General features: G+C 32.6%; 1 protein-coding gene across 4 annotated transcripts; it reads right to left on the minus strand.

Moving 5' to 3' along the window:
• Positions 1 to 2,972: 2,972 nt before the first annotated feature.
• Positions 2,973 to 14,161, minus strand: LOC148600195 (uncharacterized). 4 transcript variants are annotated; one of them, XM_088557998.1, is made up of 8 exons: positions 14,029 to 14,161; positions 12,342 to 12,572; positions 11,577 to 11,712; positions 10,333 to 10,469; positions 8,492 to 8,669; positions 6,960 to 7,384; positions 4,007 to 4,104; positions 2,973 to 3,129 (listed from the first exon to the last, which is right to left on the minus strand). In XM_088557998.1, exons 2-8 carry the CDS (start codon positions 12,545 to 12,547, stop codon positions 3,125 to 3,127), a joined length of 1,185 nt encoding a protein of 394 aa, XP_088414124.1. In that variant the 5' UTR covers positions 12,548 to 12,572; positions 14,029 to 14,161; the 3' UTR covers positions 2,973 to 3,124. The 4 variants fall into 4 exon arrangements, with proteins under 4 accessions (XP_088414124.1, XP_088414125.1, XP_088414126.1 ...); XM_088557999.1 differs by lacking the exon at positions 2,973 to 3,129 and adding an exon at positions 4,696 to 4,725 and having other exon boundaries at positions 4,013 to 4,104; positions 14,029 to 14,160; XM_088558000.1 differs by lacking the exons at positions 2,973 to 3,129; positions 4,007 to 4,104 and adding an exon at positions 4,751 to 5,883 and having other exon boundaries at positions 14,029 to 14,160.
• Positions 14,162 to 15,041: the final 880 nt, after the last annotated feature.

Here is a 15,041-nt window from a genome sequence, read left to right on the forward strand (position 1 = left end):
TTTTTACGGGAGTGCGGTAACAATACATAAAATATCTGGAATTTATGTAATGTCTGTCAAAAATATTCATCATATTTTTAAAGCTTATACTTTATTTTACATTTTGATGTGTAGATATTTGAAATTGAATTAGAGATAAATTGAAAATCTTGACATGACGAACTTATTTCGGGAAAATCTTCATTGTCAATTGTGTTTTAACTGTTGTGGGTTGGGAAACATTACATTTGCGAACTTTTTAGTCCTTCGTTTGCGAACCATTGTAAACTTAACATTTGTGAACCAAATGATATAAAATATAAAATTTTGTATAGACTTTTAGTCCATGGGCTGGGAGAGTCCACCGTGTACCCCCCACTTATCAACTTCATGGTGATTTTTAGATACCTTTATACTTCCCATTACCGACTCAATTTGTCGCCAAAGAATATTCTCCGATTCTTTTTCAGTATCAGCCTGTATTTGTACCCCACTGGGTCAAAAAGCCAAGTTTTTGTGACTCAGTTGTTTGATCGTCTAAGTCTTCCTAGGATAGCACGTGTGAACAAACTAAACATGTTTAGGTATTATCATGTAACCCAATGTCGCAGCTTTCAAGTGATACCCATACAGTTGCGGTAAAATGAAAATATGTACCCCTACACCACCGAAAAATCGATTAAATGGGTATATTTGTCAATGTCAAAACCCCCAGAGTATTTATGCTTCAGTAAAATATGGCTTATTTGGTATTTTCTGTCTAGCATTATCATAATTTATAATTCCGGAGTACTTTTGGTGAATTTTGCCGATTTTTGTAGTCAGAGTTTATCCAAAAATAAAAGAAAATGGGATTTTCGAATTTTCCGTAAAAGTCAGATAACTTCTACTCTTTAAGTTATTGCTCAACTGAAACGTCCCAAATTTGGTATCATTCGATAGATAATTTTATTTTCCACATAAATAAACCACAAAAAAACTAATTTTCAAGATTTGTTTTCTTCAAAAAATGGTAAAATTATTACCCCTACCCCTAGAAAACTGGTCACAGTATCAAACAGAATTCACATTCACACCATACCAAGAGTGTAATACTCATATTTTAAGCATTCATAATTAAGACGCGTATTTATTGAACAATCTTTTTGACTGTTATTTTGTTGGGGAGAACTCGCTCATGGTAGAGTCTGGTGGAGTGGTGGTGTTATGTCTAGCATACATGTAGTTTTGTTTTGTGTTCGTGGCCCATCGGACACTGCATGCTCTCGAGGCTGGCCAGGTAAATAAAGGTATCAAGTTGTTTACTCTTTATTAAAGATCTAGAATTCGCCGATTCAAGAGTTTAGCCTACAACACCAGGGGCGGATTAAGGCCGGGCGTAGCGGGCGTGCGCCCCCTAAAACTTGCAAAGCATGGGTTGTCAGGGGTAGATTTAGGCGGTGTTATGTTGAAACTTTAATATCTCGCTAGTTTTACCACAAAAGATATCTACATTGTACCCACTCCTGAAGAATATTTCATAGAATTAACCTCAAAAATTTTAACTGTGCGCCCCTAATCTAAAATCCTGGATCCGCCCCTGAACATAGATAAGAAAAAGAATTGAATATCTTGTTCCTATTATAAAAGCACAGCAATTTCAGTTTTTCGATATATATTCGATAAGGATGGATCCAGGATTTCAAGTTGGTTGGGGGGGGGGGGGGGGGTGCGTACTTGTAATTAGAATTAAAGACCAAGCGAAGCGAGGCAAGCAAAAATAATTTCATGCGAAAAAAAAGTTTACTCTTCTTTAGTGGGCCTACGGCTGATGCGCATTTTCCTATTGCGTATATATAGGATTTTTATTGTCGACATAAAATAATTCAAAATTGATTTTCACAGTCGGATTTCAAAAAGATTTCTTGACATATGCACTAAGGGCGGAATTCGTGTTAAAACTTTGTTCTTTCATTTTTGTGCAGACAAAACTGTAGGTATAACCAAGGAAAGTTGAATCATAAATGGTTTTCGATATCTGGAATTTTAACGGCTTGGATTTTAGTCTTCAATTTTTAAGATTTTGAAAGGGGCGAATTGCACACTTTCGCCAGTATTTTCACGAAAATGACAAAAGTATCCAACGAAAGGTTGTTTCTAACCCCACTGCATATACTGGGACCAATATTACATGTTTTTGCCTACGCTTTTTCGCCCTTTCCATTGGGGATTTTAATTGAGTCCAAGTTTGCCGTTCTCACATTCATATCAAAGAAGCCAAAAAGGTTTCAGATATGAAAAAGAACAAGTTACTATGCCCCAATTCACCTGCCTCTCGAAAGGCCCCACACCCCTGATCAAAATATACCCGAAAACATGAATAGTACTGTAGGCATCCTCACTAAGGCCTAGAAAATTTATTTGTCAGTTTAATGTTTCACTGGAAGAAAAAATAGGGTAGATATAGGTAGATTAAATTATGGACACTTATGGTAGGATGTCTCGACTTTAATAGTGCTCAACTGAAAATTGACAACTTAGCATCATTTCATAAAAAAAAATGTGCTTGAGTAGAGAAAAAATAGCACAGGTAGGGTAACCTTTAAAAGACGTATGTTTTCTGTGGTCTAAGAGAACAACCCATTACGCAAGCTTAACCCTGATAATGTCGTCCTCTAGAAAGAATCAGACATTATTTAATTTCCCTTAATGCTGCATTGCCTTCCAATTTGATATCAAAATTTCATTAAGGGGTTTAGAAAAAAATTGCTCTTATGCATGTAAAACCGTTATGGTAGATTATCTCCCTTTGCAGGTTTGAAGAATTATTTTCTTCTTATACACTTCTATTTAAGATCTGTTATCCAGACTATAATGCCTAACTTCATTAGAAATGTTTTTGAAATCCATTGACTACTTGAGAAATTTTACTTGTGGTGCTTACAACCGGAAGTTGGACAGACATTGGATAATTAATAATCTACAGAAAAGCAACTTAAACCAATCATAATTTAATGAGATGACTTCATTATGGTTGCCTTGTAAGATAAGTTACTTTCATAAAATTATATAAAATTTTTTTTCAATAAAAGTTCAGTCTTTTAATACTTTTCCATTGTTCTAACAATCCAATGGTTCCAGCTTATTTTGATCCTTATGACTGCTGTCAACCTACAAATAAATAGCAGTGCACTCATTAAACTAGGATTTAAATAGTTCAGTTATTATAATACAAATTTATGATACATATACATACACTCTCTAAAGTAAGATACAAATATCCTTTTGTACTCTTTATATCCTAAAACCCTGTAACGATATTTTTGTTTTTCTCTCAACATTATATAGATTAAATTGTATTTCAATATAGATGAACAACACATGAACATGAATACACAATATTTGTTTACTTAACAGTGAGAAATGATGAGCCTTTGGCAGGCATTTATAACAGGAAAAACCAATTGACTTTTGAAATACAAACACACCAATATATATATATATATAGCAAATGATGTGAACAAACATTGATATAATGTGCTAAACAAAATAAACCTTGAACTCAAATTATGTCCCTTTGCAATATAAGCCACATCCTTGATTTGATGATGCAATTTAAAATCTCAGTGTTAAACTAAAAGTTAAATATTGTTGTCAAGTTAGCCTATATTCTAGATACTAAGTTTTAGGCAATCAATAAAAAAAAGCAGAAAGTGGAAAAGTCAGAAGTAATTGTATACACTATACACTAAAACTGGAAACACAATTTTAATATGTAGGGTTTGAAAAAAATTTATTCTGCATAAAAACAAAATTTTTATCACTTCTGCATCTGAATTTGCAAACACAGTGTAAGTATGCACTTAATTCAAAAGGGAGGCATACACATACATGTACAGTGTATTCAGTGAATCATATTATAGTATAAAAATATATGTCTAAATATTTTACTGAAGTAGCATAATATACCTTAAATTAGGGAATATTGAGATTTTTTTATTTTGCAAAAATGTGACTAGAACATTCAGGTACTAAATCTATGACTTACATGTTGTATTTATCATAAAGCGTTCTCTACAAGGGTAATAATGCTGCTTGGTTTTCAGACCAATGTAACTGGTATCTATGGAAACTTTAAATAATCTGCTGAAAAAAACATACAAAGAATATTTTAGAAATACAGTTAGATTCAGCATATTGAAGATTTCAAAGAACTCAATGTGTTAGAAATCAAAACAAAGTTTGATTTTATCTCTTTAACATATATGAGAACCAAATTAAAAACAGGGTCTCAATTTTTAATTTGAAAAACAGGCTATAAACCTGTCTATCATAGAGTGTAAAACTTTTTGCAGGCTACAGATTGAAAATACTTTCCACTAAACATTTTATATTTTATAGCGAAAGCTATATTTTTATATAGCCTAGCTGGCCGAGTGGTCTAGGGCGCTGGACTTCGTGCATATTCAACTATCGTGAGGCCTTTACTGCCTTTCCTCACTACTAAAACAAAATATGTTATCGTCCTTGCGGACAAAGCTTCAAAAACATTGTATTTGTTAGTAAAGCCCATTACCTCTATCATTATCCTCTATTATTATGGACTTGGACATTAATAGCAACATCTTAGGTAATGCTACAAAAGGACCGTACTACTTTTGACAAAGATGGAAATACTAAACAACAATAAGCCCTTCATGTCTTCTCTCAACATCAAAACAAAATGTGAGGACTTACCATTCATGTTCTTCTATTTGGTGTTTTCATCTTAAATTAAAAAAAAGGAAATACCTTTTACAGTCAGTGATATGCAATATCCATTTTATAAAGATCAATTCTATGTATTGTTTCTATCCAGACGTAATGTTTACATTTTTACGTTTTGTACATATAAAATGTAAACTATTTTCTTTTTCTCAAAACCGATCCTTATGTGCAGAAGATTAATGGTACAGAAAAGCCCAACGAACAAACGATGCTTAGCCATATACACATCTGTATTAAACTTAAATCCATCTTAAATATTGTAGAAAACCATGCATTCATGACTGTCCATTCCTTTATATTACTCTTTCATATACTCAGTTGGAATACCGACTCAAGAGCTTTATACATCATTGTCACTCTACAACAGCGGAGCTCCTAGTTACAGATACATAGGAATTTTAATGGATACATCTACCCTAAAACCTGAGATAAAGGACCCTAAAGAAATTATGAAGTCAGCCTCATAGTTTGACCTTCACTTAGAAACCGATTTAAAATGAAAACCCATGACTTAACTATACAACAAAAGCGATGATTTTCAACTTTCCATCATCTGTGGCGATATGCCTGCATCACCTGGGTATTAGTTTTTATTACAACTCATAAATAAAGTCAGAACTTGCCGAAAATATGCAGACCCCTTGTTTCATGCTTACAATTACCTTCTTGAACAGTATAATGTAGCTACAAAATTACAGTTTTCACTACAAAAAGTTTCTTTGTCGTCCTCATAAACTCTTGGATCGTTTTGTATATCCATCTTACCGTGAAAACTGATTTTTGCCCGTTTACATCATTTCTCTTTCGTCTGCCCTGGACAATACATTTAATTAGTAACTTGGCGGGAGTTTCGATAAGAACAGAAATAACTTACTCTACCTGTGCACCTTATCTATGCTCATAGATTTAGTGGAGCCCAAGCTCATTTACTTTCGTTTATACGTATTATTTTGGTTATTAAATGTTCTTTATTGTATGTGTATATCGTCCCTGCCTTGTCCTCATCCTTGGGGAATGTATTCTTTTGATTTCCAATCGAGTCATAGTTCCCTCGGTTACTCTTTTTTCTCCAATCTAAGTCAACCGAATCAAAAACACTTACTATAGAGTATGTGAGTCTTGTCACGTGACTGATGTTTCATGAGAATGGGTCCTTGTCTACATTCAAATGTAAGGAGAGTCGTCATTAACGTATCATTAGGTTCAATATTAAAAGCACAATATCTTTTTGTGGAAAAATACTGATAAAAAAATGACAAATATCTACTATTACAGGACAAAAATGATGAGAAAAGCATAAAATAGAAGATTTTGCATTGTGATGCAGCGTATTGATTTATCGGAAGTAAGCAATAAAATACAATTCGGTCTTCGGATTTCAATACGTTTTATATCGAAGATTTCGGAAGGGAAACTGAAACTAGAACGAGACTTACAAACACTATTGCAAAGTGTCAATTTCAGGTACAATTTATTTAATTTGTGCAACTTCATGGAAACTGCGACTGATTAAGTGGACTGTAACATTTCTGAACAATGAATAAATGACTTAAGTGAAACATATGCAGCTTGATTTATTAAAAGACTGCTACTCAACTGTTAAACGGTTTTTCTTTTTTTTTCTTTTTTTTTTTTTTTTTTGTAAAGATTAATTTTCTGTATTTGATGATGCCTTCTTTTTTGTTGACATGTTAAGTCTTTGTAAGAGTTATCCATTTGGTTATGGTACCAAAGAGACATGTAACTATATTTATTTTATTAATTATATGTAACATTATATGTTCTACATGAACAAATATATTATCTAGAATCTTGGTTTCCTTGATTTCTCTTTTCTTTCACCTAGAATCAGTTTGGAATGTCTAGAGATGAAAACAATGACGTTGCTATCTAGATTTTGTACATTTCTTCATGAACTGTTCTATGACCAATCAGCTAGTGGCTGTATGACCTTGACCAATTATATAAAGGTATGAGTAATAAAACATGATACAATTGATACAGTTAATATTCTGTAGAAAAGTAGCCTTAGAAAAAGTAGTCATAATGTATAATGTTCAGGTTACTGAACGACAACAAAGTCAGACCCCTTTATCTTATACATAAGCGACCAACAACTAGCCCAGTCCTTTAACCAAAGATTGAAATGATAGTCCCAGATTTTCATCAAGGCCTTTGTAGATCGGGGACTTTCAAATCCAGAAATTGTAGCCAGGTCTTCAATCCATACTAACCAATTAGTTCTATCAACAGCCCAAGAAACACCACGAGATACCATTTCTTTTATCTCCTCGACTGGTGGCAGTTTAGCAGTGCCATCCAAAACGGCGCGAATAAATAATGCCTGATAGTCACTAGCTGGGAAGTAAGGAATTTCTCTGGGCAAACCCATGAAAAATAGAGTAGAATAATCAACAGGCATCACACTCTGGTATAGGTTGCTGACGATGTTATCTTCTCTCAGTTTAATCATTCCTTTAGGGAGAAATGAAAAGTCGTATTTATACCCTGTACAATAAACAACAGAATCAATTTGAATTTCCTCTCCATTTTCCAGAATGACAGAATTTTCTGTAAATCTTTTCAAAGTCGATACTTTTTCTGTTATTCTGTTTGGAAGACTTGTCGTTAATGGTTCTCCTCGGTGGCACACATATACCTAAGATAAAAGGTTATATTATTTTCAATTTTGTGTGAGGGCTATAGTTAAACAATTTTTAAAAACCTGAAACTGCATGTCAAAAAACAATCTTTTGATTTATTTACTGCCTCAATAGTTCTCTGTTCTTACTAGTATATTTATTGTCATTTTTCTATGGCTTTCTGAAGTCAGTATATTTGAATACATTTCTAAAATACTCTCATTGTTTCACTCAGTGTAATCTGCTGCCCATTTCATAGTATGAAATAACAATCCATTTCATGTCGGTTTCCATGCAAATACATCTGACATTTAGTATCTAAACCAACACTAACAAATAGTATGATGATTGAAAAGTATATAAATCAAAACATTCCTTTGTTGCTTAAGTCATAATGCCTTTACTTGAATAATATTTCGAAGTGTATAGATGCGCATACTATGGCCAAACAAAACAAAACGATCTATTCATTTGACATGTATAGATTGAAATAGGTTTGACAAAGACTGGTCAATACACAGTTAGTATTTCAGTTTTGTCAACGTACTATTGTTTCATGTACATTGATTTCGTTGTTTATATACTTATCAACTCCTTTTTAAATTTTAGAAAAAAAAGATTATTATGATCTTTATAAAATTTTAAGTCAAATATTTGAAAGCAATTTCAATTAGATATCAATTATACAATAGTAAAATGTACCCCTTCTTGTTCAAGGCGGAAGACCGAGGGTAAGGCACACCATTCTTACAAATCATTGGAGGATTTGTATTCAGCATTTCCATCAATCTCATGTAAGCGTCAAAGTAACTTGGTTTCAAATGAAAGCTTAATAGGCTTTGGTGAAGTTGAATATGATACAAACATATCACTGATTTCAAGAGGTATTCCCTTACTCCAGGTATGCCTCCTTAATTTGATAAAATTATTTAGTCTTACTGGGCATTCACAACCACACGGAATGTGTAACCAAGGAAATCAGACTCCGTGCAAATTTTCGGTCATGAAGAAAAGCATAATATCATTTTACTTAAGTTCCTTACTAACATATTGTTACCCGGTCATTATGAAGATTTAACCAAAAAAAACCAGTCAGTATTACCGTCATAAAATTGATAGAATACCTGCTTTGCATGTTTAGCCAGGTCAGCGGCTATATCTATCGCTGAGTACCTCTGACCTAATACAGCTACAGTTTGCCCTGCGTAAAATTCTGGATGCCGATACCGGATGCTATGAATCACGTGGCCAGAAAATAAATTCTCTCCTTCCACCTGAGGATAATTTGGGATAGAACAATTCCTGTAATGCATAAAATGTTAATGAATAAACACCAAAATAATTATATAGTAACACTCTGTTGCTCTATAATGATATACACCTACTTTTAGCTGTTGCAGATTTACATGGTTTGAAAGAGAACATGCATTCTTTCACAAGAAAATTTGGCACAGGAAGATCGAACATTTCTTGGCAATGTATGATAATTGATCGAGAAAACGGGTGATTGATTAAAGAAAAAAGAGTCAATTGGCAGCTTTTTGTGGTTTCATACATTGTAGGTGAAATGTAATATTTCTCTAACTCGGTGGAACTTCGTGAATTTGACCTTCGAGTGTCTTGTTCCGCACTATATTAGATTCTTATATAGTCAGGATACCTTAAAGTTTTAAGTATTAGTCTGTGTAAGAATCATGCACATTCTGTAAAATGTGATACACCTAAAAAAGACTACATATTTTTATTCTTGTTATTAACTTGCTTTATAGATCTATATGATGGAATATACAATTATTTATTCCAATCTGTCTGCTCATAGGAAATAATTTATATTGAAAATTAAATAGACGAACAAGAGTTATATGAAATGCCACGTGTTACTTCCTGTTTACTATGACATTTTAAACAACATATCAAAAATAAAAATGTGTAGGCTTTCCAACCAGGAATCACATTTTGCATGATTCTTATGTGGAGTTCTACTTAAGGTATAACTATAGAAGAAAAGTTTTCCATTTGTTTACTGCAACATACTTTTAAGATTAGAATAAAGTAACCCAGAAGACACAAAATAAACAGAGAACAATAGGTTCTTACATGAGTGAAGACTAAAAATAGAGAAGTCTTTCACGGCTTTGAGAAATTCTAGGATTTTCCTAGAGTGGATCGTAGCAGACGGATTAAAAAGATCAAAATTTTCTCAAACGCGCATGACCTCGTCCTACACGGGTCGTTTCAACTCGCAAAGGCCGATGTCCGGTAGAATGCGTGTTTTTTGCATTTCTTTACATCTACAATTTTTATTTGCAGACATAAATATATTAGTTATATTTTCATATCATATTTTCTAATGTTCCGCCGCAGTAAAACATAATTTTATAGTCTCCAAAATTCCAAAAGTGAAGCACGTTTAGATAGCTTAAGATATACATGGAACTACGGTACGCTCGTAACGGACTGACCTAGTGATTAAACCTGCATACGTTTCTTGCAGAATACTACTAACATGATTAACTGCGTAAAGAATCTAAAACAAACAGCTCGCTGTTTCTAATTTGTCAACATGTAAAAAAGAGGGCACTAATATACCTGAATAAATTAATTTCAGAAGTCTATTTGAAATAACCTCAGTTTCCGTGGTGCACGCTTAAAGATAGTCATACCTTAAATGGAAAACTTACACAAATGATTTTGAAATATCTGGTCAAAACAAGTGTTCAATGATATAAATGTTTAGATATTTTATATTTTTTTTAATGCAACATATTATGAGACAGTTAGATAATGTTATTATTATAACGTTTTTTGTTGTTGTATGCCTGTTTAATTTGTTCTAAAACGTTTGCTTAGATATCCATCATCCCTTAGGAACCCCAGCCCTAGGACGTTAGTACAATTGACAATTCGTTTCTGCTGATAGGTTAACCTAACAAATCAACCTTTCGATTGGTCGGAATATACATACCCATTACCGACAATAACAGCGTCGAATTCTTCTGAATGAGTGTCGGATCGTTTTCTTACATCACCATACGTAACCAGCCATTTTGTTGTGTTGTCGTTCGGGTTTAAGGGCTTCACCTCAATCACCTCTGTACAAAACTGAAAAAAAAACAAAACTCTACAGGAGGAATACATTTGAAATATTAGTAGTAAAGTTTGAATGTTATGATTAAAAATGATTCTATCATAGGACACTTTAGCATCATATGGGCAATAAATGTATAAATAGACATTTATACAACCTTGACTATATTTTTTAGTATTTTATTACTGTTATTTGACAGTTTATGACATTCGGCGATTATTATAATTTACAACTGTACAAATCACCTGACAAGAGTGTGTTAATACAATTTGTAATACAATTCTGAATGATCAATATACTAATTATTGTGGGTCAAAATACGCGCAAATTTGATAGGAAAAATATTAGCATACATTGTAATTAATATTTCTTATCTAACCATTCATTATAACATACGCTGGATTGTGATAAGCTGTTGGAAGGTGGGTGCTGAATGTGTGACGGTACCAAGTGCAACCTATATATGTGATGGGTAATTAACATTAATACAATGTTCTAATGTTCATTTTGTACCTCATACATCCTAGATATGGATTATATCTAATTTCTTGATTATGTCAGTGTTGCTGTCCAATGTCGATTATACTTAAAGTTCGAGATAATGGCATCCGGAAAACTCAAGAACACACAGTTTGTTTTGAACATGATTATTTTTTTTTTTTTGGAATATTTGAACCAATTACCATTAAAATGCTTTACGTATTTACTGAAATGATCGAATAAATCAGACCTAAAATTCTGATTGGAGGAGGGATTAGAGGGAAACAAATTTAAGGTTATTTCTTATGAAATAGACAAAAACACTGTTTTTTAAATACGGAAGGAGCTCACAAAAGAATACACCCGCTTTTCTCCACATATGAGCTATAAAGACAAGATATGAACAACGAAGTCAGAAAGGAAGTAAATGTATAGTTTTATATCGGAACCCACACTACACACTATATAAAGTTACTGTCTTAATATAAAGTGCTTAGTAATTGCAAAGTAAACTGCAACGGAAAGGCCCGGACGGACGATCAACCGAATGGACGGACATCAATATCTATATATACCCGTAAATTTTCAAAGCTGAATACATTTATCATTTGTATACATGCTACAGTACAGTGATGCCGTACCTTGATGTATTGTCTAAGATCACATCTATCTACAATGTGGTTAATATAGGCTAATATATCTCTGTGTGAAGGGAAAGATTTAAAGCTATCAGTAGGGAATCCTGTTAGCTCCATCAGCTGTTTCGGTATATTAGTCCTACAAAGAGTAAAATAACACCTTTTATTTACTGGCGTATCAGAAATTGTTTTCAAATACGAAATGGAGAGCTGATATCTATATCTTATCACCATTATAATTATAGTTTCTATTATTAATGTTATCTTTTATTTATTTTTTTCAAAGATTTTTCTAGCAATCAGAAAGCCGAATAATTTTTGAAAATGGATAATTTTTAATATAAATCGTATTTAGAATAACAAGTACTGTATTATAGGCCAGTACATAATTATATATTTTTATAGACCGTCTCTTTTCACGAGATTGACTGCCTCGCATGAGCTTGTAAAGCAAACAGCGAGTGAAAATGACAAAAATGATAATTTGTATCAGTATTTTATTAATGATGATGATTTTTTTTACATACTTAAAATAAAGCTATCTATCTGGGAGACTCATCACAAAACAATTCGTAAAATATTGTCATCGGCTCCTAGTTTGATATTGAGCCAAGTAACACATTAATCAACCTCTGAAAAACGCTTATTGATGCGATCGTAGTTTATTGAGTAATCAACCGAAAGTAATGTAAATTGTTATTATTTAATATTCGCCAGTTTTTTCTGTTATATTTGTTAATGCCAATGTATTTGTTAATCGACAGTTACCTCAGGTTACTGTAGACTGCTGATGTAACTGGTTTGCCAAAATCAGTCTTCTTCGTTTGGTCTGTATAAAGCCAAAGCCCACCGACATCATAATTCCTTTCAAAACACACCATTTGGAACTTTTCATCTTCAGACAACCGCCTTAGTGCCGCTATCCCCATGATACCAGCTCCCAGAATAGCAACCTTTTTTGGGCTTGTTAACATTTTCAAATTATCGATGTTTTTTTTCCTAAAATGAAATCACTTAAGGAATTAATTATCATTTTATCACTATTTTACCACAGACTGGCCATTTATGTTGCACTGTTTTACCCAGAGCGATACCAAGGGGATAGATAACGACAAATGATACTGATAAACTGAGTTTCAGAGATGTATAGGTTTTTTAAGTCTCGTTATAGTTTCACTTCCCCTTCCGGAATTTCCGATGTAGAACGTATTGAAAGCCGGAGACCGATCTGTACTTTAATATTTACTTTCGGGAAATAGAAACGCTGCATCACAATGCAAATTCTTCTATTTTATGTTTTCCTTAACATTTTTATCATACAGAACTAGGTATTTTACATTTTTTTATCAGTTTGTTTTACACATAAGGATATTTTGCTTTTAATATTGAATCCAATTGTATGTTAATGTAGAATTTTCATGCATTTGAATGGTAGATTAGGATCCATTAGATTACAGTACATTCTATATAATTTTTTATCTCCTTAGAACAAGGGTTATATGAAAAGCAAAAAAGGATAGTTTCTGTTTATTATAACATTTGAACAAGATATCAAAATATAAAAATATGTAGAAGTCCCAAACGTGAATTACATTTTGCATGATTCTTAGCTGGAGTGCTACTGAAATACTCACGTGGATAAAGAAATGGAATACATTCTGTACTTGATAATTTTATAAACTAGTATTTAAATCTAAAATAACTCGCTTGAATAGCGTTAAGGGACATGTTTAAGTTAAACAAGCACTATCCGTCTGCCTTCCTAATGTATCTGTATCTGAGGACGATTCATGAGGCGATACGCATTATATAATCTTGACTTTTATAGATGAGCAAACACTGCACAACATATTTTAATATACATTTCTTTGTAGATCTGACAATTCGAGACTGTCCCTAGCAAAATCCCGGTTTTATACATTAATATATATAACTTTGCCAAGTTTTAACAAGCTGGTATTGATTTTCAGATCAGTCAAAAGAATGTTTTGATAGGTGTGAAAAAACCCCCAATAAAATCGCATATCTTATAGTTAAATTAAACTTACTTCACTGAAAACACTTGTAAACGATTTTAGTCAAATCAATTTTAATGTGGAATGTATTATGCCTTTTTCAAATAAAACATGTTTAACCGTAGTGTATAAAAAATAATTATTGATGCGACAAATACTCCTCTTAACGGCCGATCAATACATTTACCATAGGGATAACTTTTGATGTTGCTCTTTAAAAAAAAATAAATGTTTTTTTTATAGAAATGGAACAAACAAATCTTACTAAATAAGACAATTTGTTATTTTTTTTTAATACCGTTCAAATTCTGGTTCCCTTGATTTCCTTTTCGTATCATTTGAATGATTTTAAGATTTGACGTTCAATTTTTCCGTTGAAATTAATAGCAAAGAAATTAGTGGCGAAACTATGCGCCACACGAAAAAAATATATAACTTACCTGAATATAAATGATCACTATAATTTATCGTGCTCCATGCAACGTATTTATAGTAAACCGCATCTCAATACATAACATATAGTAATTGACTGACGATAAAGTTAAATCCAGCCAATTAAATTTCTTTTGAGAAAGTATGATTGGACGGTTTGGTTCACTTCAGTTTAGTGGTCGTCATCATGAAATCGTGGACCATTATGCTTAATCCATCTGCACCATGAGAATCGATTTATTTGCAGTGTGGTATATTTCCTTTTTTCTTGTGTTTACACCAGAATTTACTTTGTATGAGCATCTCGGTGGGTGTTCCCTAGAAAAGCAACGCTTATCTTATATTCTATTGATTTCTGTTCGAATTTTGGTTCCCGTGATTACTCCGTAACATGGATGAAAATCAAACACTAGAAACATACTTCAAATTGATGAAGGTAATTATGTATGAGTTATAAACGGGGTTTACACTCACCGTAATCAAATCGATTTTTTCGGCGACAAAAACTTTCTCGATTTTTGCAAGCCTATCAAATCGAAAATCAATACCCTGCAAAAAGGTGGGGTGGTAGTTCCTGATCAGACATGGTACTGCAATTGATTTTTTTCTTCATAAATATACGCGAAAAATATTGTATCCACGAACTTTTTCATTCTTTAAAACCGCAAATGTTTACTGGAGCGAGAAATAGTTGGTTTACAGTAATACATATTTTAGTGCATTAGGCTTTTTGCCAAGTGAAATTTATATTAAATAAAACTTTTATTTCAATTCCTGTTATAATGTAAAATAATAGAAATTTGGAAACACCTTAAGAAAGTAAAAACAGTGGAAAAATAATAGGCGACGATTAAAAATTACAAGTTCTTTTCCTACTTCTTTGTCCGAGCATTTTGTATAGTGCACCATCGTAACTGAACGAAAGCTCCATGCACGGTGAGTATCAATAACCGAAAGGTAAGAAAATAATGTAAATGGAGCATACTGTACAATATATTCAAAACGGTTTTCAATTTTTATT

Source organism: Perna viridis, chromosome 13 (assembly GCF_037379345.1).
Source record: "Perna viridis isolate PV_CMFRI_1.1 ecotype Kerala chromosome 13, ASM3737934v1, whole genome shotgun sequence".
NCBI classification, from domain to species: Eukaryota; Metazoa; Mollusca; class Bivalvia; order Mytilida; family Mytilidae; genus Perna; species Perna viridis.

What these genes read in the sequence shown, in the direction of transcription:
- LOC148600195 (XM_088557997.1), bottom strand. Translation starts at nt 12,547, where the DNA reads ATGTTAACAAGCCCAAAAAAGGTTGCTATTCTGGGAGCTGGTATCATG. An exon ending in GCAGTCTACAGTAACCTGAG is followed by an intron (nt 11,713 to 12,341) that starts GTAACTGTCGAT and finishes TACTCTTTGTAG; the next exon opens with GACTAATATACCGAAACAGC. An exon ending in TGGCTAAACATGCAAAGCAG is followed by an intron (nt 7,385 to 8,491) that starts GTATTCTATCAA and finishes CTTTTATCTTAG; the next exon opens with GTATATGTGTGCCACCGAGG.